Source organism: Muntiacus reevesi, chromosome 1 (assembly GCF_963930625.1).
Source record: "Muntiacus reevesi chromosome 1, mMunRee1.1, whole genome shotgun sequence".
Classification (NCBI taxonomy): Eukaryota; Metazoa; Chordata; class Mammalia; order Artiodactyla; family Cervidae; genus Muntiacus; species Muntiacus reevesi.
Genome location: NC_089249.1, coordinates 216570581 through 216596958, shown reverse-complemented (window position 1 = coordinate 216596958; position 26378 = coordinate 216570581). Strand labels below are relative to the sequence as shown.

The following is a 26378-nucleotide window of genomic DNA, read 5'->3' as shown; positions in this document are numbered from 1 at the left end:
AAGAGGAACTAAAGAGCCTCTTAATGTGGGTGAAAGAGGAGACTGAAAAAGCTGGCTTAAAACTCAACATTCAAAAAAAGATCATAGCCTCCAGTCCCATCACTTCATGGCAAATAGATGGGGGAAAAGTGCAAACAGTGACAAATTTTCTTTTCTTGGGCTCCAGAAGACTGCAGCCACGAAATTAAAAAACACTTGTTCTTTGGAAGAAAAGCTATGACAAATCTAGACAGCTGTTAAAAAGCAGAGACATCACTTTGCCAGCAAAAGTCCATATAGTCAAAGCTATGTTTTTTTCAGTAGTCATGTACAGATATAAGAGTTGAACAACAACAAAAAAAGAGTTGAACCATTAGAAGGCTGAGCACTGAAGAATTGATGCTTTCAAACTGTGGTGCCAGAGAAGACTCTTCAGAGTCCTGTGGACTGCAAGATCAAACTAGTCAACCCTAAAGGAAATCAACTCTGAATATTCACTGGAAGGACTGATGCTGAAACTTTGGCCACTTGATGCAAAGAGCCAATTTACTCAAAAAGACCCAAATGCTGGGAAAGATTGAAGGCAGGAGGAGAAGGGGATGACAGAGGATGAGATGGTTGGAAGGCATCACCAACTCAATTGACATAAATCTGAGCAAACTCTAGGAGATAGGGAAGGACAGGGAAGCCAGGAATACTGCAATTCATGGGGTCACAAAGAGCTGGACATGACTTAGTGACCAAACATCAACAATATGCTATAAAAGTAATTTTAAAAAGAAAAAGCAACACACACGACTGGGTACAAATAACAATAGGTCAGTCACTTTGAAGGTGCATATATTGGTGTGTCTGAAAGTAAATATGCCAAAATGTTAGTGATGCACCTTCACTGTTTGTGGTATTATAGGTTTGTTTTCATTAATAAAGCTCTACAGATGATATATAGTTTAGTATATAGTTTTTTCTTTTGTAATGGAAAGTTAATGGGGGAGTGGGTAAACCTTTAATTAGGCCATTTATTTAAAAAGTTAAACACAAGAAACACAGGCTGGTGAAAGAACTGTCAGTCTCCTTCATGCTTACTCACCTGTATCTTCCAACTTTTACCCAGACAATTTCTCTGTAATGTGGCTTTTTGCCTGCCTTACAGTCATTGCAATACCAGTTTCCTTCAGGGATATCAATGTTCAGGCATTCACGATGAAAAGCAGCAGGGCAAGAATCACAACACAGAAGGCTCCCTCCTGTGGGAATCAAAAAATCTGGCACTCAGAATCACAAGGCTGCATACAAGGACCCAGCTGAAATAGGTTTTGCTCAGTTCCTAACCAATTATCTTGCAGTCAAGGGTTTAGTAATTTAATTAGTTAGTTACAAAGACTTTTATATAAGAGTATTCCCTCTCCAATGTACTTGAACGATATCCCTGGGGATCTGTTAAGAGTCATAGCAAATCAGGAGATTTTACTGGCAAAATTAGGTTATGGCAATGAGGGCAGAAGTAAATCCCTAAAAGTCATGTATGTAAACAACCTGCCCCCCAACTTCTTCCTCTTCATTAAAAGACAACACATTATAAATAAATATCAATGATACACAATGACTAGAGTATAAAGAGCACAAGCTTTAAGTGATGTCAGATTTGAACTCTAGGATATATCAGTCTAGGGAATTCACTTTCCTTGTTGAGCTTTAACTTCTTCAGTGGTAAGGTATTTTCTGCAATGAACACTAAATAATAACACCTATCTGAGAACTAAATAAGAAAATAAATCGCCTCACAGTGTCTGGCACATTAGTAGTCTCTATAAGGTCAGTTCTTTCTCTTTTTTTAAATTACTTTTTAATCATTTTTTGTTGGGTTCTCTCACAACCCTTTAAGGGCCCTTTGCAGAATAACCTTTATAAATGCATAAAATTAATACATAAAAGAACATAAGAGTAAAATGATCAGAATGTTAGAACAAGACATTAGAATTATATACAGTCCTCTGAAACACACAAATAAGACCTATCAGTAGTAATGACTGGACACAAGGTTTCTACAATAACAATAGTATCTGATTTTCACTGGTGACAGAAATCACACATACTACTGTGATTTTTTGCCTGAACTTCAGTTAGATATAAGATCGCCCCTCTCCTGCCAAGTTTTCAGATATCAGATTAATTATATACATTGCAATGAGAATGAATTTTCACTTCTTAAAAGATTTTTACTCAAAGTGACTCAATTTACATATCTGAATCTGAAACATCACAGTTACAGATAATAAAGAATTTCAGGTAAAGAGGCTTCACGTGTAAGTAATACAATAAATGCCTTATTTATCTCATGCCAGAAACTAGCATGTTCAAACACGCTAGACTCAAGCATGTAACTCCAAGTTTCATCCTGAAGAGATAACGAAGGACAAAGCCGTAAGCAAGGTGTATATGTGCGTCTTCCTGTGTAACTGCTTCTTCTCCCAAAAAAACCTATGAAAAACTTGATTTTGTGACACCATCCTCAAATGATTCTACTGTGCCTTTCCTTTTCTCCATAAAACAAGCTTTGGGGCATTTGTTTTGTTGTGGCCAGAAATGTGCTTTTAAGACCCAACTCTGGCTTCAACTAGAAAAAATATCCTGTTTTGTACATTGGAGTTCAGATTCAGAATAAGGTTTCATTTCATAAGAGGTTCTGTTGCTACAAAACAAGTTTCAAGAACATGTTACTTAACACATATAGCCTGTACTCTATGCTCTCAAGAGTCATAGTCATAGTCATTTGGCTATCCTTGTGCATTTTGTAGATGGGATAAACAGTGTTAGTACAGGACATAGTCACATGAATTTAACCACCCCAATAATGGAATACCCTCTATAACATTCCTCTCTCTGCTTATTTATCTGCTGAGTCAAAATTTAATAACAATGTGCCAATTACATGGCCTTTGTAAGAAAAAGACAAAAAAAAAATCCTCCTTTTACTTACCTGACATTCATGATAACTAGAAAATATATACAATAAGGCATTTGAATTAGGGCTTCAAAGAAGGCATGGGAAAAAAAATCTGGACTGGAGAGTAACCAGTGAAGAAAGGCCAAGGGTGGCAAGCACAACAGTTTTGCTGGGACGGACATAACGGGATGAGCTAAGGGAGAGTACGAAGAAAGAAACTGACAGGATTACTCTGGGTGAGATATGGGAGACAAGCAGGAGGGTCTGTCTGGTGGGAGTAAAGGAAAGACACAGGAGAAAGAGGAAGAAGAGAAGGAAAATTACATGAACCGTCTTAAGAAACCAAAAGATGAAAAGTTGATATTTGGTGGAAGAAGGTAAGAGAAAATAAAGTGCAAACAGATTCTTGAATTCTAGGAATAGATTACTTTCTAATTTATGATTTACCATATTATTACCCTAACACTGATAACCACCTTCAGTTTTCTCCTACACATGGACAAAAAAAAATGACTTAAGACTACTCTTTCCTTGTCTTGTAACTGCAGGATAATCTTAGATACTGGAATCAAAAGTTCTCAGGCCTTTTAATAAAACAGTTTCCCAATTACATGGCCTTGGTAGAAAAATCTTCTGTCCAGGAACATGTTATAATGTTGAAAAATAAGGAGATTCCCAGTGAACTTTTGTTGATATGGGCTAAAAATAGTATTAATTCACTAAAAAGTAACAATGAACCTATTATGTTAATATAAGTAACACTTCTATGGATAACTTAGTGATTGTGAATAGTGCTGCTATGAATACTGGGGTGCATGTGTCTTTTAAAATTAGAGTTTTCATCTTTTTTTTTGGACATATGCCCAGGAGTGAGACTGCTGGATCATATGATTAACTCTATTTTTCATTTCATAAGGAACGCGCCTCAGAAAGTAAAGACTCTGCCTGCAATGCTAGGAGACCTGCCGTGTCTGATCACTGGGTCAGGAAGATCCCGTGGAAAAAGAAACGGCAATCCATTCCAGTATTCTTGCCTGAAAAATTCCATGGACAGAGGAGCCTGGTGGGTTATAGTCCATGGGGTAACAAACAGTCGGACACGACTGAGTAAACGCTCTATACTGTTCTCCATATACCAATTTACATTTCCACCAATAGTGTAAAAGAGTTCCGTTTTCTCCACATCCTCTTCAGCACTTATTATTTGCAGACCTTTTGATGATTTTGACCAATGGCCATCATACTTCTTTGCAAATATTTTTTTTATTTGAATTTGTTGCAAAATGTGGTCTGGCTGATGTACGTGAAGAAAATCTGGTCTCTCATAGATGAACAGTTAGAAAAAGGAGTACTGTAATTCTCCTTCTTTGATACTATACACTAAAACCTCACAGGGTAAACCTTAGTTGGTGTCAACTCTGAAACTATATTTATAAACTTTCAGTACTATTACATTAAAATTCATTGATCTGTCTTGTACTTTGAATGGATCCTTTACATATGCCTGGTTTTTAACATCATGCATTGTTCCTGTGGAAAATATTAGTTTGCTAAGTCTGGTAGATCTTCCAAATATTTTTAATACTTATTTCTATTTATTTATTTGGCTTCACAAGGTCTTAGTTGTGGCACACTGGATCTCCAATCTTCACTGTGGCATGTGAACTCTCAAGTTATGGCATGTGGGACCTAGTTCCCTGAACAGGAATTGAATTTGGGGCCCATGCACTGAGAGCATGGGGCCAACAGGCCGCCAAGGAAGTCCCAGACTTCCCATATACTGACCTGTTTCATTACATACTACTAAAATGTCACATTTACTAGTGTCACCATGATCTCATCAGTGAATACTAGGAAGTCGTTAAGCTCAGAGTCAGTAGGTACAGGTTTTTCAAAATTCTAATTTCCACTAAAGAACTCAAATTTTATCATTGGCAACACTTAGTCAGTTGTTTTCCCTTGAATTGACATGCTCATTTTTTTTATGGACATATTCATTTTTATCCATTCCAAGAAAATATCTGACAAATATCCAAGAATGAAAGGCCACAGTTTCTTGGTAATTTTTAAGACTAAAAATGGTGTTCCACACGAACAAGGCAGCTAGTTCAGACTGCAACTCAATTACACGAATGCTTTAACTTAAGATCATGATCAGTATGCAACAGAACTGCTTTATGTATACCTAAAACCACATCTACGTGAGAGTTGAGATTCAATAAATTTTACTTACTTTTTAAAATCAAGGACATTGTGGGACTTCCCTGGTGGTCCAGTGGTTAAGCCTCTGTGGTCCCAATGCAAGGGGCCTGGGTTCGATCCCTGTTCAGGGAACTAGATCCTGCATGCAGCAACTAAAGAGCCCGCATGCTGCAACTAAGACCCAGCACAGCCAAATAAATAAATAAATATTTTTAAAAACTAACTAAATAAAATCAATGATACTGTTATGTGAAACTTCATGTTTTCACTGCTAGTGGGTAAATGACACCGAACACAGTTACTGCTTTTACCTGTCCAGTTTAGAACCACCACCTCGATCTGTGCTAAGGTGCTGGGAGTGTTACTCACTACTGGCTATACACCACCAGTGCAAATGTCAACAAAGTAAAAAAGGCAAGTAACATCTAGGAATTATTATGAAAAGAGCTAAGATGTCATGAAGGCTCCTGAACGTGTCTCTGGGTCCTCTCCACTTCCCAAGGATTCAAGGCTCACATTTTCAGAGCCACTGCTACAGCTACTAAGTTTTCTTGAGTATTCATTACTATGCCAGAACTTAAGACTGCCATCACACAGAAACCACACTACTTTTGAAACCTCTCATACTACTTATGTAATTAAAAACCGTCTAGTGCTAAGGCTTTTTTATCTCCCCATTTTCATGAAACAGGGAAAGTTTTGGAGCCTGCATTTCAGCCTCTCAGATGTTTATTTTCATTCTAAGAGCAGGATTATACAGTGCTGTATTTAAATGTTATTACATACCAAAATTATCTTTAATTTTCTTCTAATCAAAAAGATAAGTGGTATAATGATAAACAGGCAGCAGTGTTCACCAGTTTTATAAGGAACAGATATTAAAAGGCCAAAAATAAAGTATGATACCATAAAATTTTATACAAGACAATCACAAAGCTAACATGTCTAAAACCAAATCCAGCACAATCCTTTGTGCAGTAAAATATCCATAACTACATAAAAATTCCATTTCTACCCAAATGATCGCACTTAATATTGTTTTATTTATTCTACATTAGCACCATAGTTTGAGGATGTCCTGAAGCAAACCCTTGTCATGTTACATAAATCTTAACGGCAACAACAACAAAGTCTTGATAGACCATTTTCAATCACATAAAGCAGTCATAAAACTTTTTTTGGCTTTAGCACTCTTTAGCATATCCAAATCTTTCAAAAGGGATGCTAATTCAAATGCAAATGCTGACTCTTAAATTAGTCCCTCAGAATGTTCGCAACCAGTCAAATTTTCATGCAATTTTATCACAAGTAGATCTTAAGAAACAGAAAAGTCAAGAAAATTGTTTCCCTGAAATTGCTAACCAACAAATTTTAGTCAATTTGAAAAGGAAATAAAAAAACTAGATAAGAGGGTGTTGGTACCACCCTCAACACTAAAGACAGTAAAGTAATATCCATAAAAGTTTTAGAGAAAGAACAAGCGGCCAACAATCTTATAGTAACCCAATGTGTGCTTCTAGAACACAGGCAAAAGCTGAACAGTCTCAAGCAGAGAAATGCAGGCCTCCTGGGTGCTTCTCAGAAGTTCGGCCAACTAAGAGAAAAATTGAAATAAGGAATTCAGAACTATAAGCACCACAGTAAACAGACTGGTGGAGTACTAAATATTCCACTTAACATAACTAGCAAAAATCAGGCTGTGTTTAAGAAGGATAATATTGATTCTGCTCTAAATTAGGAGAAGTATGTTTTAATAGGGGATGTGGGGGAGATACAGATAAAGACATAAAACTTATTTTTCCTTCATAGAAAACTTTATAGAAGCTAATATATGTCACGGTGAGGAAATATTTAATAGATGTTCATAAATTCCTTTTACTTTCCCCTTATTTATTCCCTTTTAAATATAAAATTGATTTTAGAAAACCCACACACAATTATATAACACCATCTTCTAGAGCTATTTCTTTCCAAACATCTGCTCCTTCTACCTGCTTATATGCACCTCTGTCTGGAGTATTATGACATAATATTAAGCAATGTTTTTTTCTGATATAGGACTTGGGGCTATTTAGGATTTTTTAAATTTCTTATTTTATTTTTATTTTTTTACTTCCAGTTTATTTTTCACTTGCCTCTACCTTTACTGAGATATAATTAACATATAATACTGTGTACATTTTAAGTGAACAACATATATGTACTTGACATTTATATATACTGTGAAAAGATTACCACAATAACACCAGATAACACATTCAATACTTCACGGACTTCCCTGGTGGTATGGGGTTAAGAATCCACTTGCCAGCACCAGGGACACAGGTTTGATCCCTGGTTCAGGAAGATTCCACATGTCGCGGGCCAACTAAGCCCCATGTGCCACAACTATTGAAACCTGTGTGCTCTAGAGTCCGCACGCTGCAACTACTGAACCTGGGCTCCACAACAAGAGAAGCCACTGCAATGAGAAGCCCATGCATCACACAGGAGTGCAGAATGCAGCAACAAAGACCCAGCACAGCCAAAAATTAAAAACACTTCAAATAGTTACAATTTTAAGGGGTGTGTATGTGTGAATTTAAGATCTGATCTCCCAGCAACTTTCAAAAATACAGTATTGTTAACTATAGTCACCATATTGTACATTATACCCCCTAAATTTATTCATTTGATCACATTCTCAAATTTTCCAAGAATGACTTTGTTCCTTTCCTCTTAATCTTTTTAATTGTTTCAACTGTTTATCATTTTGTTAAAATTAAATCATTAATCAAAATAACAAAAATAAAACCTCTCCCTAGTGGGGAACAAAACCACTATACTGTTATCAGTAATTCAGGACATCACTTCCCAACATATTTTCTAGTGGCAATGTGAAGAAAACTATATATTTGTTGCAATTTAACACTGCTAAATTAATCTCTCTTTACACTATCCATACATCAACAAGTTATGTCTTACCTTCGGAGCATACAAAACACCAGCTAACGTTAACATGCTCATGATTTCGGCAGCCACGCCTGGGGGTAAAGTGATTAGGACAGATGATGCTATTGGATGCAAGGATCTTTGACCCAGCAGCCAGGCAAAAGTCATTGGCATGGTATGCCACTGGGCAGCGGACACAGCGCATCAGTCGACCTAAGAATACAAGAAGCAGAAAAACCAGGGAGGGACAAAAGAAAAAGAGATTAAGTATAAAAACAATGTGAACATAAGTATAAAAGCAATGTTATTCAAGTCTATTTGCAAGCACCGGGAAAATGACACAAATAAATGGAAGCATTACTAGGTCAAGAGATCATAAACACCCAAATCTCTCTGAAAAAGCTCAGATGGGAACCACACAACAAACAGCCTGAAGGAGTCAAAGCCACCACAACAGTAAACAAGCCTGCCTCAGCAAGGATAAGCCCCACTCAAACCACTGTCCTGACTCTTTGGAAACTGGAATCCACTGCAGACTAAACGGTGGTGGTATGTGTGTATATGATCATACTAAAAGACCGGATGGAAGAAACATTAATGGCTGCTTTTGTTGACTTTTACTCTGTGATTCTTCTAGATGAATGAACCTCTCTACCTCAAACCCACTTGAGATTTATCTTCTTACAGAAGGTACTGCCACTCTGCTTAAAAGAAAAGTCAACACTGCTGCATTTTTCCTGCTCGGTCCCCATTGGGAGAAGGGAGGCTCTTTGGGCAAATGATTTAATAGCAGAGACACAATATTTGGCTTTCAGTGAAATCAGTAAGACACCCACTATTACTAAACAGAAAGAATTTAGAAACTTGAGTTTACCTGTGCCCACATACAGTTTGGAAAGCTCAGCTCTTAGCCTAACTATGACAGACGAAAATATTTTCAGGATAGGAATTTCCATTTTCAAAAATAAAACCAATCAACACAAAACAAATTCTGCCCTATATCATGTCTGAATCATATCACATCTGGTAGCCACAGATACAGGGCCCACAGGAGAAGAATACATTTTGTTCTAATGGAGGAGGATATCCAGCAGAGGGAATTCCCTACCAGTCCAGTGGTTAGGACACTGCATGTTCACTACCCACGGCACACGTTCAATCCCTGGTCGGGAAACTAACATCCCACAAGCTACAAGGTGCAGTAAAAAAATGTAAGTAAGATGTCCAGCAGAACACCTTTGCAAACTAAATGTCACTTGAGTTCCAAATATTTACTGGGCTTCCCTGGTGGCACAGTGGATAAAAATTCACCTGCCAATGCGAGGGAAAGATTTGATTCCTAGTTCTGAGAAGATTCTAAATGCCAGGGAACAACTAAGCCCACATTCCACAGCTACTGAAGCCGCACTCTGGAGGATATGAGCTGCAACCGCCGAGCCTGTGTGCCCCAACTACTGACATCCATGCTCCTAGAGCAACGAGAAACCACCGCAATGAAAGCCTGTGCCCTGAAATGAACAGCAGACCCTGCCTGCCACAACTAGAGACACCTGTGCAAAGTCAACGAAGACTCAGCACAGCCATAAATATATAAATATTTTAAAGCTACTACATAATGCCAGCGCTCCATAAAGCACATGTAAAAATGTGGTGGCTGCTAGATGTGTCTATTACTCTCTGACCTCTCACGGTAAATGCTGGTACGCTGACAAAAGCTAGACGCCATGAAGACAGATAACAGAAATAGATTCCATCTGGAAACATCCACTGCCAGTGAAGCTGAGGGTCTGTAATTAGATGGGCCCACACAAGAAACACATACCTTTAGACGCAGAAACACTGGCTGGATTGGCAGCGTGGCAGGTAGTACATATGTGGAGGGAACACCGGAAGCCCTTATTCTGCATCACGGTGGGTGGGTACTTCTGGACGCACTCTTCATGGTAAAACTTTCCACATAAGGGCAGAAGGCACCTTTTCACATCTTCCCCACTCTGCTTGCATACAAAACAGGTATGTATTCCTGGGAAACAGAAAAAAACAAATTAATATAAAACACAAGAATTCACTCAGTGGTAACCCATTAAGTGGAGAGTTAGTGAGTACACAATTATGCATGAAATTCCAGCATGGGGTGGGGATGGAAGGTTTCCACATCACAAATTCCAGCATGGGGTGGGGGTGGGAGGTTACTCACACCACAAAGCAACACCAGCTGGTATCCTACAGTTCAACTCCATTTTGACACTATCAACTTGGAGGTAATATCAGATTCCACAGGTTAAGGAAGGGTTCAGTCCTATAAGGCTGTCCTCCACATCCACTCTTTCAGACACCAGTTTTAAGACAAGGTTGTCATCTGTACTTCTCACCAATTGGCTATATACATCAAAGGCTGGGTTCGATTACCTTGCTCTAGTGGCTCATAGAACTCAGAGAGTCATTTTACTTACTAGATCATCAGTTTACTAAAAAAAGGATGTAATTCAGGAACAGCTAGACAAAAGAAATACACAGAATAAGGTATGGGGAAAGGGCTCAGAGCTTCCAGGCTCTCTCTACATGTCACATTCCCCTAATCTCTGTGTGTTCACCAACCCAGAAGCTCTCCAAATCCCATCCTTTTGAGGTTCAATGGAGGCCACATTACTTAGGCACGATTGATTAGATCACACAACTGAGGACTAATTCACCCTCTAGCACTCTCCCCTCCATAAAGGTCAGGGGGAGATGAATCCCTTTAATCATATGATTGGTTCTGCTGGCAAACAGCTTCCATCCTTTAGGTAGATCCAAAAGTCATCTCATTAACATAAAAAAAAAATAAGGACCAACACCTTTATAGTTCTCATCACTTAGGAAATTTCAAGTGTTTCAGGAGCTCTGTACCAGAAACTGGACAAAGACCAAATATGTATTTATTTAAAATCATAATATCACAGTAAAGAACATTATAAGACTGGTCAGGATGACAACATGAACCCACTGAACAATCTTAGTGTTACTATTAAGTAAAAATTATAATACATGCTTGCTGATGCGATGTGATAGAAAGTATACATTCCCCACAAAGTACTCTTGCCAGAAGAAAGCTGACCTGACCTAACCCAGCCTCAAGATCTAACTACAAGTTTCTGGGAAATATGGAGGATAGGTGAACAAGTTAAAAGGATACATTAAGGATATAGCAACCAAATTTAGAATATGGAAAACTTAGCAGACAAATTCTCACTGTTCCAAGAAATAAAGAATACTAAAAAAGTGGGTGGGGGCCCCTCAAATATGTGCAGTTATTTGGCTCCAGCTATAAGGTTTGTCATGTAGGGGTGACAGGTAAGGTCTGATTTAGCACAGGTGCCACAGAGAAAATACAGGTGGATACTGAACACTTAAAATGGGCCTGGTCCAAACTGAGGTGTGTAGTCAGTGTCAATACACACTGGAGCTTGAAGACCTGGCAAGTAAAAAAGAATGGAAAAAACTTCAGTCATTTTTGTATGGAGACATTATTGTATGAATCATTACTGACTGGAGACAATGTAACACCACGGGCATTAACTTTGGCAAAAATTCCCCAGTCAGTAATGTGTTAATTATATGTGGACACATTTTTAATATACTGGACTAAATAAAACATATACTTCTCTTGTGGAAAAAAAAAATCAGGTGAGGGGAATGGTACAACAGTACCATTGAAAAGAAGTTATCTACTTGCCTGACGCTGAATAACTGGCAGCCAGTACTGAAGTGGAGTAACCTGTTATGGTGTGTTCATTCTACTACAGGAAAACAGGGTGAGCCAAATAAGAAATGACTCCTTTATGCTTACTCTATTCACCTCTACTAAAACTAGGGTAAAATTTCCTGCATTCAAAAATAATAACCTTGGATTTCCCTGTGGTCCACTGGTTAAGAATCTGCCTGCCAATGCAAGAGACATGGATTCGATCTCCGGTCCATAAGATTCCACATAATGCAGACCAACTAAGCCCATGCTCTAGAGCTGGAGAGCTACAACTGCTGAAGCCCACAAGCCCTAGAGTCCAAGCTCTATAATAAGAGGAATCATGGAATCCTCTTACAATAAGAGGAATCAAGGAGACGCCCATGCACCACACCCAGACGCCCATTCGCAGCAACCAGAGAAAGCCTACACGCAGCAACGAAGATCCAGTGCAGCCAATAATAAATAAATAATAAATAACACATCTCTTTTACCTCACATAATACATAAAAAACTTAATTCAACATAGACTACAGACCTAAATGTGAAACCTAAAATTATAAAAATTTCAGAACAAAATCTTTTCAACACTGTGTTTAGCAAGACTTCTTAACCAAAAAAAGAAGAGTTAATCAATAAGTCAATTAAAACAAAAATTTGATAAACCTCAACATTAAAAAAAAAAAAAAAAAACCCAATTTAAAAAAAGCTTTGAGCACTCTTTCTTCCTCAAGACAGAAAACTAAGCACATAAAAAGATGTGCAATATCATCCATCATTACTGAAACGCACATTAAAACCACAATGAATACCACTACTCATCTTTCAAATGGCTAAATTAAAAAGATGACACTACCAAGTGTTGACAGAGATGTGGCAGAATTAAAACTCTCACACATTTCTGATGTGAATGCAAAATGGTGCGACTGAATGTTTCTTAAAAAGTAAAGCTGACCATATAAACCGCCATTCTGCTCTTAGATAAATATACAACAAAATGCATCCATACAAAGGATACACAGTGCTTTGTTTAAAATAGCCTGACCTGAGAACTATCCAAAGGTGTATCAATAGATGAGTGGATAAACAAACTGCTATATCCAAACAATGGAATACCACTGGCAATAAAAAGGAATGAATTCTCAATACCTACAACAATGTTGTTGACCCTCAAGATAACTACACAGAGGGATAGTTTCAAAGGTGTGTACACACACACACACACGAAAAACTTATCGAACTGTATACTTTGTGTAGTTTACTATACACCAATTAAATCTCAATAATATTATTTTAAGAAAATGAATTACCAATACATACATCAAAACAGATGAGTCTCATTATGCTGAGCTGGGCACAGACTCTAAAAAAGGTAAATCTAATGTGCTATGAACAGAAAGCAGATCACTGTTTAACCTGAAATTGATGATGGGGGTGAAGAGGTGCAAAAAGACTGACTGGATCTGATCACAAAGAAACTTTCTGGCATCATGGTAATGTTCTAAATCTTCACTGTGGTCATGGTTGCATGGGTGTATACATTTTATCAAACCTATCAGAACATGTATTTAAAAGAAGCACATTTTACAGTAGGCAAACTGAACTTCAATAAAGATGATTTTTAGCTAGCATATGATCCTGCAATCCCATTCCTGGGCATTATCCAGAGAAAAACAAGGTTCAAAAGGATACATGAACCCCAGTGTTCACTGCAGCACCGTTTACAAGATATGGAATCAACCTAAATATCTATCTACAGACAAACAGATAAAGAAGATGTGGTACCTATATAAAATGGAATATTACTCAACCATTAAAAAAGAATGAAACACTGTCATTTGCAGCAACATGGATGGACCTAGAGATCGTCATAACTGAGTAAACTAAGCCAGATAGAGACAAACAGATACAGTATGATAGTGTTTATACACAGAATCTTAAAAAAAATACAAGTGAATTTATTTACAAAACAGACTCATAGACGTGAGAAAAAAACACGGTTACCAGTGGGGTAGGGATAATTAGAGTCTGAGAAGACATGTATAGAGTGCAATATCTGAAATACATAACCAACGAGGACCTACTGTATAGTACAGGGAACTCTGCTCAGCATTACGTAACAACCTAAATGGTAAAAGAATTTTTAAAAATAGATAAAAGTGGATCACTGCTGTACACCTGAAACGAACGCAATATTGTTAGTCAACCACACTCCAATGTAAAACGGAAAGTTAAAACAAAATAAAATTTTTAAAAAAAGAGCTTTCTAAGAAGATAAAGAAGATAAGGATAACAGAGATATGCACATACCTAAAATTTGTTTCTAAATTTCATTTACAGGGCTAGATGGCACCGTATGGCACAAACTGATCAAAAGCCCAACTATGCAGAAGGCAAAATTACCCCACAACTATCTTGTCTTCCAACTTTTGTTCCTATACTGCTGAAAGTGGTGGCAGAAAGATGAAACAACTCAATCTGACACAGCCATCTACTTACAGACACCAGTTAATTCTGTCTCTTATTTTCCACAGGGGCTAGTCTAAGTCTACACTCTTTCCTTCAAGTTACAAAGTTACAAAACCTTCCCCACCACTCTCACCAAGTCAAGGAAAATGTTTGTCTTCCTCATAATTACAATGTATGTGGTACATTCCTCTTTAATCTTTTCATCTCTTCAAGACTATCCTCTCCTGTCTCTGTGACTGTACTCCATCAATAATTTCCCCTCCTGTTATGGAAATTTATTTCCCTACACAATTCTCAACCTTCATTCTATTAAAGATATTCTTCCTCCCGACCATAAAAGAGCTGCCTTCAGCAGCTCTTTCTGGTAGTGTACACTGCTACCCATTCATCTTTCAGTCTGGTTCAGTAAGGCACTCTCTCTTACTTCCAAAAATAGATCTCCTTTTCACTGCAGAACCTCCTTGGTCTATTTGACATGCCTGCCTCTCTACGGATATTCTTTTTTGACTAGTTCCTCCTTACCCTCCAGTAGCCACATTTAAGTGGGTATCCCCAGATACTATTATTAGCCCTCTTCTCCTACTACAGATGCTTTCTATTTGCACAACATCATGCACACCTACAGTTTTAATGACTTATAAGATCTTAATTGTCAGCCCTATCTTATTACTATTTTCATACTGTAACATCTCATAATGCTGAGAAAAGAGCAATCTCTTTATCACAGCTGTGAGGTCTCATATGACCACTCCTAGTTACTGACCCAATATCTATATCTGGTAACTCTCACAAAACAGCTCTTTCTCATTTTTTTGTTAAACAATTTGTGCACTTTGTTAATTATATGTTAATAAAATTGTTTAAGTTCACAAATAATCATGAAGTGAATACTTTTCTTAACAGTCAGATCAAGAAACATAAAATATCATCAGTAACCCAGAAGTCCTCCTCATCACTACCTATGCCTCGCCTCCTCCCTAAAATACCTAGAACTCCAAACATACTGAACTATGTTACCTGTTCCCCAAACAGTTTACACTTTCTTTACTGGAACTTCCATCCTTGTCCTCCACAGACCAATTTCTATTTCTCCCTTAAAGCCAAACTCAGATACCTTCTTCTCTGGCACTAGTGCATCTTCATTCACACAGCACTTTAATGTTCACAACACTTTTTGCATTACATTATGCTATATATTCATTATTCACTTTGAGTTCTTTTGAGGGCAAAGACCACAGAGCACCTATCTCTGTGTCTGTAGGAATTAGTTAAGTATTACCACAAAAAAGTGTGTCTAATAAACAATTTTTTCCAAAAAACTTAAAGCTCAAAACTTCCTTGGAAGAAAACCTATCTACTTTACCTGTGCGACATTCATTGCAGATAAACTTTCCTCTGGGCATTTCAGTTAATCCAAGGCACTCCAAGTGGAAAGCCCCACAGCACTGAGCCTCACATAATAGCAGCTCACCCAGTTTCTCACAGTTCTGTTAGGAAAAAGAAAACAGATCGGTCTATAGAGAAAGGTTTTAAAAATCCCAAGCAGAAAGTCTTCATTAAAGCAAAAAGTAAGGAGCAACTCTGGCAGAAACAAAAAATACCACCATTCATTCGGCTAGTATTTAATTACCTCCTTTATGCCAGGAACAACAAGATCCTGGCTCCTATCATTCTGACATTCTAAGGATATGAAGATATAAGTATATGAATAAACAAAAATATCAGAAAATAAGTATCTGGGTAGAATTCAAATAGCAAATTTGGATTGGGTGGTTACGAATGGCCTCTTAGACTGGGCTCTGAATGACAAGTCAGCCATGTGATATGAAGGGACCAAGATGGCAGAAAGTACAGAAAGCCCACAGATAGGAAAAACCAGTGCATGCTTATGAATCACAAAGTCAACATCACTGGACAAAAGCAAACAAAAGTTAGAAGCAGTAGAAATCAGAAAAAGACAAACAATAGCCTGGCTGTGTGGCTTTATAGATTATTGCAGAGTTTCAGATTTTATTCTAATTACAAAGGTGTGTCATTATAATGAGAGCTGTACCAGCAGAAGGTTGAAGTTAGGTAATTACACCTCTCTAAATATTTTCCCCCATAGTGATTTTCCACTTATTTCCCTATAGTAATATCAGCAGAAAAATGCTAAAAATGAAAAAAGTTTTAAACTTATTTTGTAAGATAAGAAAAGGGGAAAGATGGCTAGGCAAGTCTAATATTTTCAAGAACCTAAAGAAACAGAACAGGTCTTGGCCACCTAACATGAAAGTTTAAATAAGCAACCAAGGAGAAAAGCTTTGGGAATAAAGGGCCAGAGGCAGCCAGGAATTAAGAGGGGGGCCACAATAGATCCTGAGCCGTATCACGTTTGGCCCTCCCAGCATCTATTATTCATACAAATCCACCTTCATCACTCAAACAGGAAAACTTCAAGTATACTATGTACTGAAGAATAAATTTTTCAAATTAATCAGATATTACAGACTAACCCCTTAATTGGGATGACCATGTAATTCATCTTTCCAATTGGGACACCAGAACATGAAAGAAGGTGCTGTTAATAAATAACTTACACAAGCACAACAGACTGAAACAAAGACTGATCCAAACAAACCAGGACCGCAGGGTTACGATACCTTATATCATATGACAGTTTTGGTGGGCTTAAGTCTCTGAGGACTAACACTAGGAGCAGGACTGAATATAATCAACAAGAGACAAACTGAGTTGAAATTATAGTGGCCATAATAATAATATTTTATACCTGGAGTAATTTTATTTTTTACAAGTTTCAATTAGAAAAAAGGACACTAATGTTTTCAACTTTCTATATGTAAGTTTTAATGCATTTACAAGGGTAAACTAAGACTGTGAAAAGAGAATATAACCAAAGCATCCATTTAATTAACTCTATTCCCAAGTAAGATAAAGGCATTTGACATTAAAATGGCATCACATTTCACAGAAAAGCAAGACAACACAGCAGTTAAGGCTCATAACCCAGTCACTGGCTTCACAAAGTGACTACAAGCAAAGCTATTTAACACCCGGTGCCTCAATTTCCTTATACAGTGTATTAAAAAGCAAAGACATCACTTTGCCAACAAAGGTCCATATAGTCAAAGCTATGGTCTTTCCAGTAGTCATGTACGGATGTGAAAGCTGGACCATAAAGAAGGCTGAGTGCTGAAGAATCGATGCTTTTGAATTATGGTGCCGGAGAAGACTCTTGAGAGTCCCTTGGATTGCAAGGACTCAATCCTACAAAAAAATCTATCCTGAATATTCACTGGAAGTACTGATACTGAAGCTCCAAAACTGTGACCATTTGATGTGAAGAGCTGACTCATTGGAAAAGACCCTGATGCTGGGAAAGAATGAAGGCAAAAAGAGAAGAGGGTGGCAGAGGATGAGATGGTTGGATGGCATCACTGACTAAATGGACATGAATTTGAGCAAACTCTGGAAGACAGTGAAGGATACTGCAGCCTGTGTGCTACAGTTCATGGGGCTGGAAATTGTTGGAGATGATGTGGCAACTGAACAACAAAAATGACGATAATAAAATCTTATGAGATTGTTATGATACCTAAATGATGCAGTATTCAAAAAGTGAATGTAAAAACACTGAACATGTAACAAAAAAAGTGTATGTTTATTAAATAGATAGAAAAATACAAATGGTAGGTTCACTGAAGTATTAATAACCAGTTAAGCAAACAAAACAAAACAGACCAAGAAAATCTCGAAGAGAAAATTCTCCTTGAAAAATTCCTTAGAAACGCAAAGATTCTCACACCATGAGAGGTGCAGCAAAATTACCCCTGGCTGCACAACCACAGATTCACCTCTGCTATCTCACATCTAACTTTAAGTTATACTACCCAGGGACAACACTATTTCACTTCTCTTTTTGTGGGGAAAGAGCAGCGTTAAAGCCTTAAAGAAGATAAGTGATTCCACTGGAATCATCGCAGAAAATTTTTATTCTAATCATGACTAAGTCATCAAGAGATGGGAGATGAGGATTTCTCTTAAAAGATAAGCATGCAATCAAATGCAAGTCGGCAAACATTCTCTACCTGACAGACATTCTCCTTGAGTGCAGCTCCACCTCCTCGTTCCCCCTGCAGTTTTTTAGATGTAGGCATTCCAGGGTCGTTTTCTACACCCTCCTCAACAGTCTCCTTGGGGCTTGCAGCTGTCCTGTGTGTCATCAGTTCTCCCTTGCAGAGAAAAAAATAACATCCCACATTTGTATTATTGATGTCTCCGCCATCTGACCCCCTCCCTCTGGGCTGCTATTTGTCTATCCATTAAGCACTTACAGATGTTCAGCCAATCACGCGGGCGGACTGCATGCAATGTTAGTTCTAACCCTGCTGTGATTGGGCGGGTAGTGGGCGCCTCATGCCCTGCCACTAACTGCTCTGAGGCTGTTCCACTGGAACTTTTTGAGCTGTTCCATTTTAAGGTTTCACTAAGGGAGAGAAAACATTCTTAAGTTTATTTGATTACTTATTTGTCCTTCCAAGATCAATATTTCCTAAATAATGCCCACCTTGGGCATTCTATTCATATTGTCCTGGAAAGAAATGCTCTGCACCATAATGTGTGATGCTGACCTGACTTATCCTAATTCTCTCTTAACCTGAATTGCAAAGTGAGGGATAGCATCAATGACTCCAGTGATGCTCTGTAAGAAAATGGATTTAAACCTCTGTTTCCTAAAAGTCACCGTTTACAAACATTACTCTAAATTAAGCAGTTGATGGTTTCAATAAATAAGCAAATGAGATTTTTCCTTAATTGTAGCAGTCTCAACGTTTAAAGGGTAATATCCAAGTTCATTTGGATAATGTATTTTCTTGGTATTGGTGGTCTCTGGTTTTAGAACAATTTTACTTCATGATGAAACAAGTTATGTATTTCATCAGACATCTAGAGCATGAGGTGTGATCTTTTAAAAAGGTCATGCCCACAGGTACCATATGTTTTGACTGACTTCTACTAAAATCGGGTTCTCCTTTTCTCCAGTATTCCTTATCACTACTAGCAGTTTCAATAGAATACTACTTTCAGGTAAACTCAAGGGAAAGAGGGGTATGGACTCTACTGTGAAAAGAAGCTTCACTATGGAAGGTCAAAAGATGAAGAACTGAGTAATACCTCAGAGTTTGGAGTTTCTTTTGATGAGATGTCATTTTTCACTTTTTTACAATGCACCTTGGCTGTAGCATGCCTCTGTCGTTTTCGCTTCCTTGGTTTATCAAACAGCTTGGTGGTGCCTAGGACAGGACAACAGGTGTTACCTGATGGCTGATCATGTACATGTCTAAGAACTTCTAACCTTGACTAAAGGTACCTCCTAGAATTATGGAATGTCAAGAGTGAAAACCAAACTTAATTTTAATTCTCTGGCTTTGTAGATGAGGAAAACAGAGGCAGAGAAAAAGAAAAAAACTTACCCATTAGAATATATGTAGTTGGGGAAATGGCTGTACACAGACATATATATGTTTGTATATATGAAGTGAAGTCGCTCAGTCGTGTCCGGCTCTTTGCGACCCCATGGACTGTAGCCTACCAGGTTCCCTGATCATTGGATTTTCCACGCAAGAGTACTGGAGTGGGTTGCCATTTCCTTCTCCAGAGGATCTTCCCGACCCAGGGATCAAACCCGGGTCTCCCACATTGTAGGCAGACGCTTTACCATCTGAGCTACCGGGGAAGTATGTACGTTCGGGTGTATACGTATGTTCTGTTTCATACAGATTAAACAGTAAATGTACACATTAGAAAAGCAATTTCATTTTATATGATTGATATGAAAGACTTTCTAGTTCCAGAAAGGACTTTCAGATATCTTTCAGATAGGGAGGAAATGCATTTAGTAGTCAGGTAAAGGTAACTAAAACCAGGCCTCCAAGATTAAAGACAATAAAGTATATCATTCTCTAACTTAAGGATTAAGATAAAAAGTTGAAATACATAAGATGGGGCTTACAGGAGGAGAGAAGAACACCTCCCTCTCCCAACCAATACATCTATCAGCCAAAAGGATATATTCATGCAGCAGCATTATAACCTTAAAACATCCAACAGTATAAAATAAAATAAATGCCCAGTCTGACGTATTTAGAAAATGGTCTAGACTCTCCTTCAATTTATATTATACATATTTCAACTTTCTGTTACAAAAACATTAGAAGGACTCTAAAGAGGTATTTTGTAAAATGTTCCTGGATATTTAGACTAGATATCAACATGAAGGTTGGACTTTGAAAGATCACTTTAGGGTTCTCTTCTTGAACTGCCCGATCGAGGTAGAGAAGCTCTGCCATCAAAGCAGTCGACAGACTAAGACTAAACAGGAAGAGTCAGTATGGTGGCAGAATAAAGGTCCAAATTTCTCACAAGTTAAAACACTTAGATGAAACTTACAAAGGATTAAGTACAGGCATTAGGTTTTACAAAAAGCTGAAGTACAAGTGTATATGGAAAGAGCTGACATCATTTTGAAAGTACTTTTTGTTTTAAATCAAACAAATTTACCACCCTATATTATAATTGCATACAGGGTTAAAATAAGTTAATATATTGCTAAATTTACTTGCTGAAAAACTTAATGATCACAGATCACAATTACAGAAGTGTACATTGAAGACCACAGAAAATACAATCTCCCCTTAATACCTTTTGCTGATAGACCGTATCTGATGCGGTGTGCTCAAATATAGGCTAATATTTCAGGAATGATACATTAATACATGGCACTGGTAGACAACATGATCAAAGGGGTAGAAAAAATTCGAATGGAGAAAAAAGAAAATACAGAGTGGATAACGAGACAGTAGTGTGGCAATAAATTTGGTCAGATTTGAATATCCCAACTCTGCCAATCTCTTTCATCTTCATGTTTCTTCTATAAATACAGATAATATAGATAATATCCCAATTCTTGCAATGCTTCAGACTGATTAAAGGTAAGAGTCCATAAGCAAAGAACCTAGTAGATACTCTAACTATTATTATTTCATCTGTTATTGAATGAAGCACTGTCAATTCTTCCTGTGGGCAGAAACAAGCTGACCAAGCAGAAGTTCCAGGAAATAGATTTAAATTTAATCCAGAAGATTTCCAAGGCCTTAGGATGCAACTATAATAGACTAGGATCAAATGTTTAAACTCTTCTCTGACCAAGATCACAGGTGTGATAAAAGAATATAAGACTATGAAAGACTTAAGATGATTTGCAATTTCCCCTTAACTCAAATTCTCTATTTCTATTGTACAGAAATAAAAACTGAATCAAAGCCAAGAAAGTAATGAATGATGCAGTATAGAGAATTATCTAATAAGAAAAGGAACTGATTTTTCTCTGCTTTTCCTAACATTTCCTTAACAGTAATATAATTCTAATAACATTTAACTAAATTCAGCATAAAGATGGAAATGAATCAATACAATTTCCTAGTGTTATTTGAAGTACCTATTGAGCAAACAAGTCTTAGAACTTGCAATCTCACTCTTCTCATTAGCCAACTTCACGGTTATTTTTGTAATACATTTTTAAAATCTCAAGATACTCACCTCCACCAAACTCTTTAGAACGAGGTGCAGCACATGATTCAGTAATGTCACTCTCCAAGTGACCAGCTTCATAACACTGTAAATAAGTAAAATGCATTATGCTTTACACAGGAGTAGAAATTAAACCTTTACATTATGTGCCAAAAGTTGGACTGCCTATTGACATAGATATAGAATCTTAGCTATTTTTGACAATTAAAGGAACAGTACAATAATAAAGAAAACTTTGTGAGGGAAAGCATCAGATTTTTTTAATGCTCTAAAACTCAAGAACACCACATGGGGCAGACAGGCATTGGGCGGGCCGCGGGGGGTGCACACACACAGGACACTGGCTTACTCAGAGATTTCCAGTGTATAGAGCATACAGAAGAACACTGTTCTCACTGAAGTGGGAGTGAAAATGTACTCATATACCCACCAGCTCAATTCTATACCATGCCACCCTGTATTTAAAATCTACCTTCCTAATATTATACTTAAACCCACTGGATTTTACAGAGACTTACTTACTTAGTGAAATCTAAACATAAAAAGTTTGTATCATGGAAAGTCCTTCTAATTCAAGTTGCTATACATTAAGAAATATAAATTAAAATAACACAGAAACTGAAAACAAAACACTTAAAATATTGTGAATTCCCTGGCAGCCTAGCGGTTGGGACTCCATGCTTTCACTGCCAAGGGTCCCTGGTCGGGGAACTATTAATAGAATTTCGCAAGCCATGCAGCACGGCCAAAAAAAAAAAAAAAAAAACCCAACCTTAAACATCAAGAATAATTTACTACACATTTTATTCCCCTACTACTAATGCCTGTATCAATTAGTTCTATTCCAAGAAAATGTCTTCTCCTACAAGTATAATATTCTTCACAATGACTGTAAAAATTTAGTGGCCACAAAAAAAAATTTAACAGATACCATTCTTGCCATGAAGTTCCCAGAGTTTGAGGTCAAAACAATATAAAATGCAGCTATGAATTTCTCAACGCTTGTTATATACATTAATAAACTATAAGAATATAACTTTCCTCATGTTCAGTGTGAATCAGTCTTACAAAGTCAAATAAAATCAAAGAGCTAATGTTAGGTATCTAGTTAAAAGGAACAAAATACCAGTAGAGAAACACACAAGATAGATTACATAATTTAAAGAAAACTACCATTTACATTACTGTGATAACTAATTCATACTTTGTTGTTTAACAACTAACCCAAAAGTTGGACAAAAATAATCAGAATGTTCCCAAAACTATATACAGAGAACAATACAGAAAATATTCTCATGTCTGATTTCAACAACTTTGTAAGTTAAAATAGAAATAACAAGGTACATACACACAAGTCACACTATGTGAATAAAAATCCATCTGCTCTGCTTATAATAAAAAAGACCACAGAACTCTGTAAGTGTTATATATGAAGGGTATATGAAAGAGGGTATATGAAAGAGTCCATTAATTTATTTTATGTGTGGCCTGGTGTAGATATGTATTAAGTCAGTGCACTCTTAAGGTACCAATACCTCAACAGACTACCTCTTTCTCTGAGCCACCGACTGATCCATTTATAGGAAAGCTGTGGCCTGCCTGTTAATCCATGATGTAGTACCAAGATTGAGCTGAATCATGGTTTAAACCGGATGGTTTCAAAATACAGTTTGGAGTAGCCAGGAATTTAACTGTGAAGTTAACTAGGTCAGACAGTAGAACTGACTTAGAGGTCACTTTTCTCCACAGTTTGGGTCTAGCCATCACCACCAATTTTAGTTTTCACTTGTTCTAGCACCAAATCTGATTCCCATCTCCCTACCAAAAAAAACAAAAATTCAACAGTGACAGGGTCATTAATTATATTTAATGCTTAAAGAAACCAAAAATATGAAAGAGAACTGGATAGCAATAGAAGTTTTTAACTAATGGTACTAAAACAATTGGATATGCACTTCAAAACTCCATCTCAAAAAATGAAGATCTACCCTGGAGAAGGAAATGGCAACCCAGTCCAGTATTCCTGCCTGGGAAATCCCAAGGAGACAGGAGCCTGGTGGGCTACAGTACATGGTGTCGCAAAGAGCTGGACATGACTTTGGGAATAAACAACAACAACTTCAAACAAAATTACCTCATGGGCTTCACTTCCAAAGTGGGATTTTTGGATGCTAAGGGTCAGCTACCTGCTGACCCTGTGTGAGTGGCTTGTACCTCCTCAATCAACAGGTTATCATCTGCATATTCTTTTTTTATTTTTGGGTTTTCAAACTCTTTTCTTAATTAATTTTTTTATTGAAGTATAGTTGATTTACAATGTTGTATTAATTTCAGGTGTATAGCAAAGTGATTTAGTTGTATATAATACACAACTTTTTCAGAATCTTTTCCCTTATAGGTTATTAGTAATACAAAATATTGAGTTGAGTTCCCTGTGCTATACAGTAGGTCTTTGTTGGTTGTCTATCTTATATATGGTAGTGTGTATATGTTAATAGCAAACTCCTAATTTATCCCCCCCCTCCTTTCCCCTTTGGTAACTACAAGTTTATTTTCTTTATCTCTGCGTCTGTTTATTTTTTATATGTTCATTTGTATCATTTTTTTAGATTCCACCTATAAGTGGTATCATATGATATTTGTCTTTCTCTGGCTTACTTCACTTAGTATCATCATCTCTACGTCCAAGCATGTAGCTGCAAATCGCATTGCTTCATTCTACAATCTGCACAGTTTTCATTCAACACACTAGCTCCAGCTTCTCAATATATCTGGAGGAGCTCAGGCAAAACAATGCAGACACTTACTGGTGTGGGGCTGAAAGAATCAAAGCGGACCCTGGGGTCTGAGTTAAAGTGACCACTGACCCAGATAAGGACTCCTCCTCCAGGCATCATTTGCTGGTCAATAGAGGTCCCAGGATCTCCTTCATTCTTATTCAAACTATAAAGATGAATCCCCGAACCTTCCCCTGATACCATGTGTATGAGTGTGAGTGAGGGAAGGAGTGAGTATATGACATCAGAAGGAGATGACTGTCTTAGCCTCTCAGAGCAGGACATGCTGAGCTCAGGTAGAAGAATTTCAAAAAGACCGTGTCCCCATTTTGATCATTGATGGCACCCGCTCTGCCTTCCTTGGAACTGGACAAGCCTGAAAGTCCTACCGCAATGGAACCTCCAACTTTTATCGGTCTTTCACTCTGGATAAGACACTGAACAGCATGGGGGCTACCAGTTTTCCTGGGGCTTCCCCCCAGATCTCCTCAGAGGCCTGTTGACCCAGAGGACAGCACCGAGCATGCCCAGGAGCAGGGGTACCTTCAGGAAGACCAGGAGCAGGAAGTGGATGCTGCCCAGCAGGGACCTGTGGGGACACGGTGACAGGAAATGAGTTGCCTCCCAGGCCCTCTCCTCCCAGCTCTCTGGGTGCCTGGGTCCTGGTTCCAATAACCTACATGAGGGTCGGCCTGGGACCCTACAGTGACAATGGACTTCACACCCCCAGACTCTCCTCCTTCATTTCTCACTGCTCTTACCCTTGCTGCTCTACTGACTAGTGTCCTCATAAGAAGAAGAGCTTAGAACATAGACACACACAAACGGGAAACCACGTGACGCCATGGGAAGGAAGACGGACGTCTACAAGCTAAGGAGAGAGACCTTAAAAGAAAGGAATTCTGCTGAAACCTTGATCGCAGACTCTGGTCTCCAGAGTTGTGCAAAAATTAACGTTGTGTAAGCCGCCTGGCCTGTGTTGCTTTGTCATGGCAGCCAAACTAATACAAGTATCATCTCTTATTCTTCACTCTTCACAGAAATTTACCAAATAAAGTCATTAATCAATTAATTTATTTTACAAAATGAAAATCTACACATAAAATCAAAATCATAAGATCCCTAAAGAAATCACAACAAGTACATCTTTGTGTCGATGTGGTAAGCAAAGATTTCTTGAAATAAACACAAAATATAAATCATAAAAAAAACTATAAAATTCCTTGTCATGAAAGATACAACTTAAAAATAAGCAGGCAACCATCAGACTGGGAAAAAATATTTACAGTATATATACCTGACAACAGACTCATATACCAAATATAAAAAGGCAATCATAAAAAAGCTGAACAACCCAACCAAAAATATGTGTGCTTGAATAGTTGCTTGATAAGATATAGGAATGATCAACAAGCACATAAAAAGGGGCTCAAAATCATTAGTCATTAGAGAATACAAATTAAAACCATAATTAGGTATCATTTCATATCCACTAGAATGGCTAAACTTAAAATGACCAGTAAACAAAATGCTATTAAAGATGTGGAGCAACTAGAACTTTGATATACCGCTGGTGGGAATGTGAAGTTGTACAAGCACTTTGGAGAAGTGTTTGGCATTTTCTTTAAAAAGGAAAACATTGATGAGCCAGCAATCCCAACCCTAAGTATTTACAACACCAAGAAAAATGAAAATATGTGTACACAAAAAGACTCTGAGTATATTCATACCAGCCTTATGATTAATAGCCCCAAAATGA

General features: G+C 37.6%; 1 protein-coding gene across 6 annotated transcripts in view; it reads right to left on the bottom strand.

Moving 5' to 3' along the window:
• NSD1 (nuclear receptor binding SET domain protein 1) overlaps window positions 1-26378 on the bottom strand; it is a 144549-nt gene that overhangs the window by 26080 nt on the left and 92091 nt on the right. For all 6 annotated transcript variants that reach the window (XM_065918262.1, XM_065918258.1, XM_065918260.1 and 3 more), the window contains 7 exons: window positions 21852-21927; window positions 19428-19546; window positions 18341-18484; window positions 15616-15739; window positions 9882-10082; window positions 8093-8272; window positions 1070-1226 (listed from right to left, as the gene is read on the bottom strand). In XM_065918262.1, the coding sequence (XP_065774334.1) occupies window positions 1070-1226; window positions 8093-8272; window positions 9882-10082; window positions 15616-15739; window positions 18341-18484; window positions 19428-19546; window positions 21852-21927 (1001 nt within the window). The remainder of the gene's footprint in view (window positions 1-1069; window positions 1227-8092; window positions 8273-9881; window positions 10083-15615; window positions 15740-18340; window positions 18485-19427; window positions 19547-21851; window positions 21928-26378) is intronic.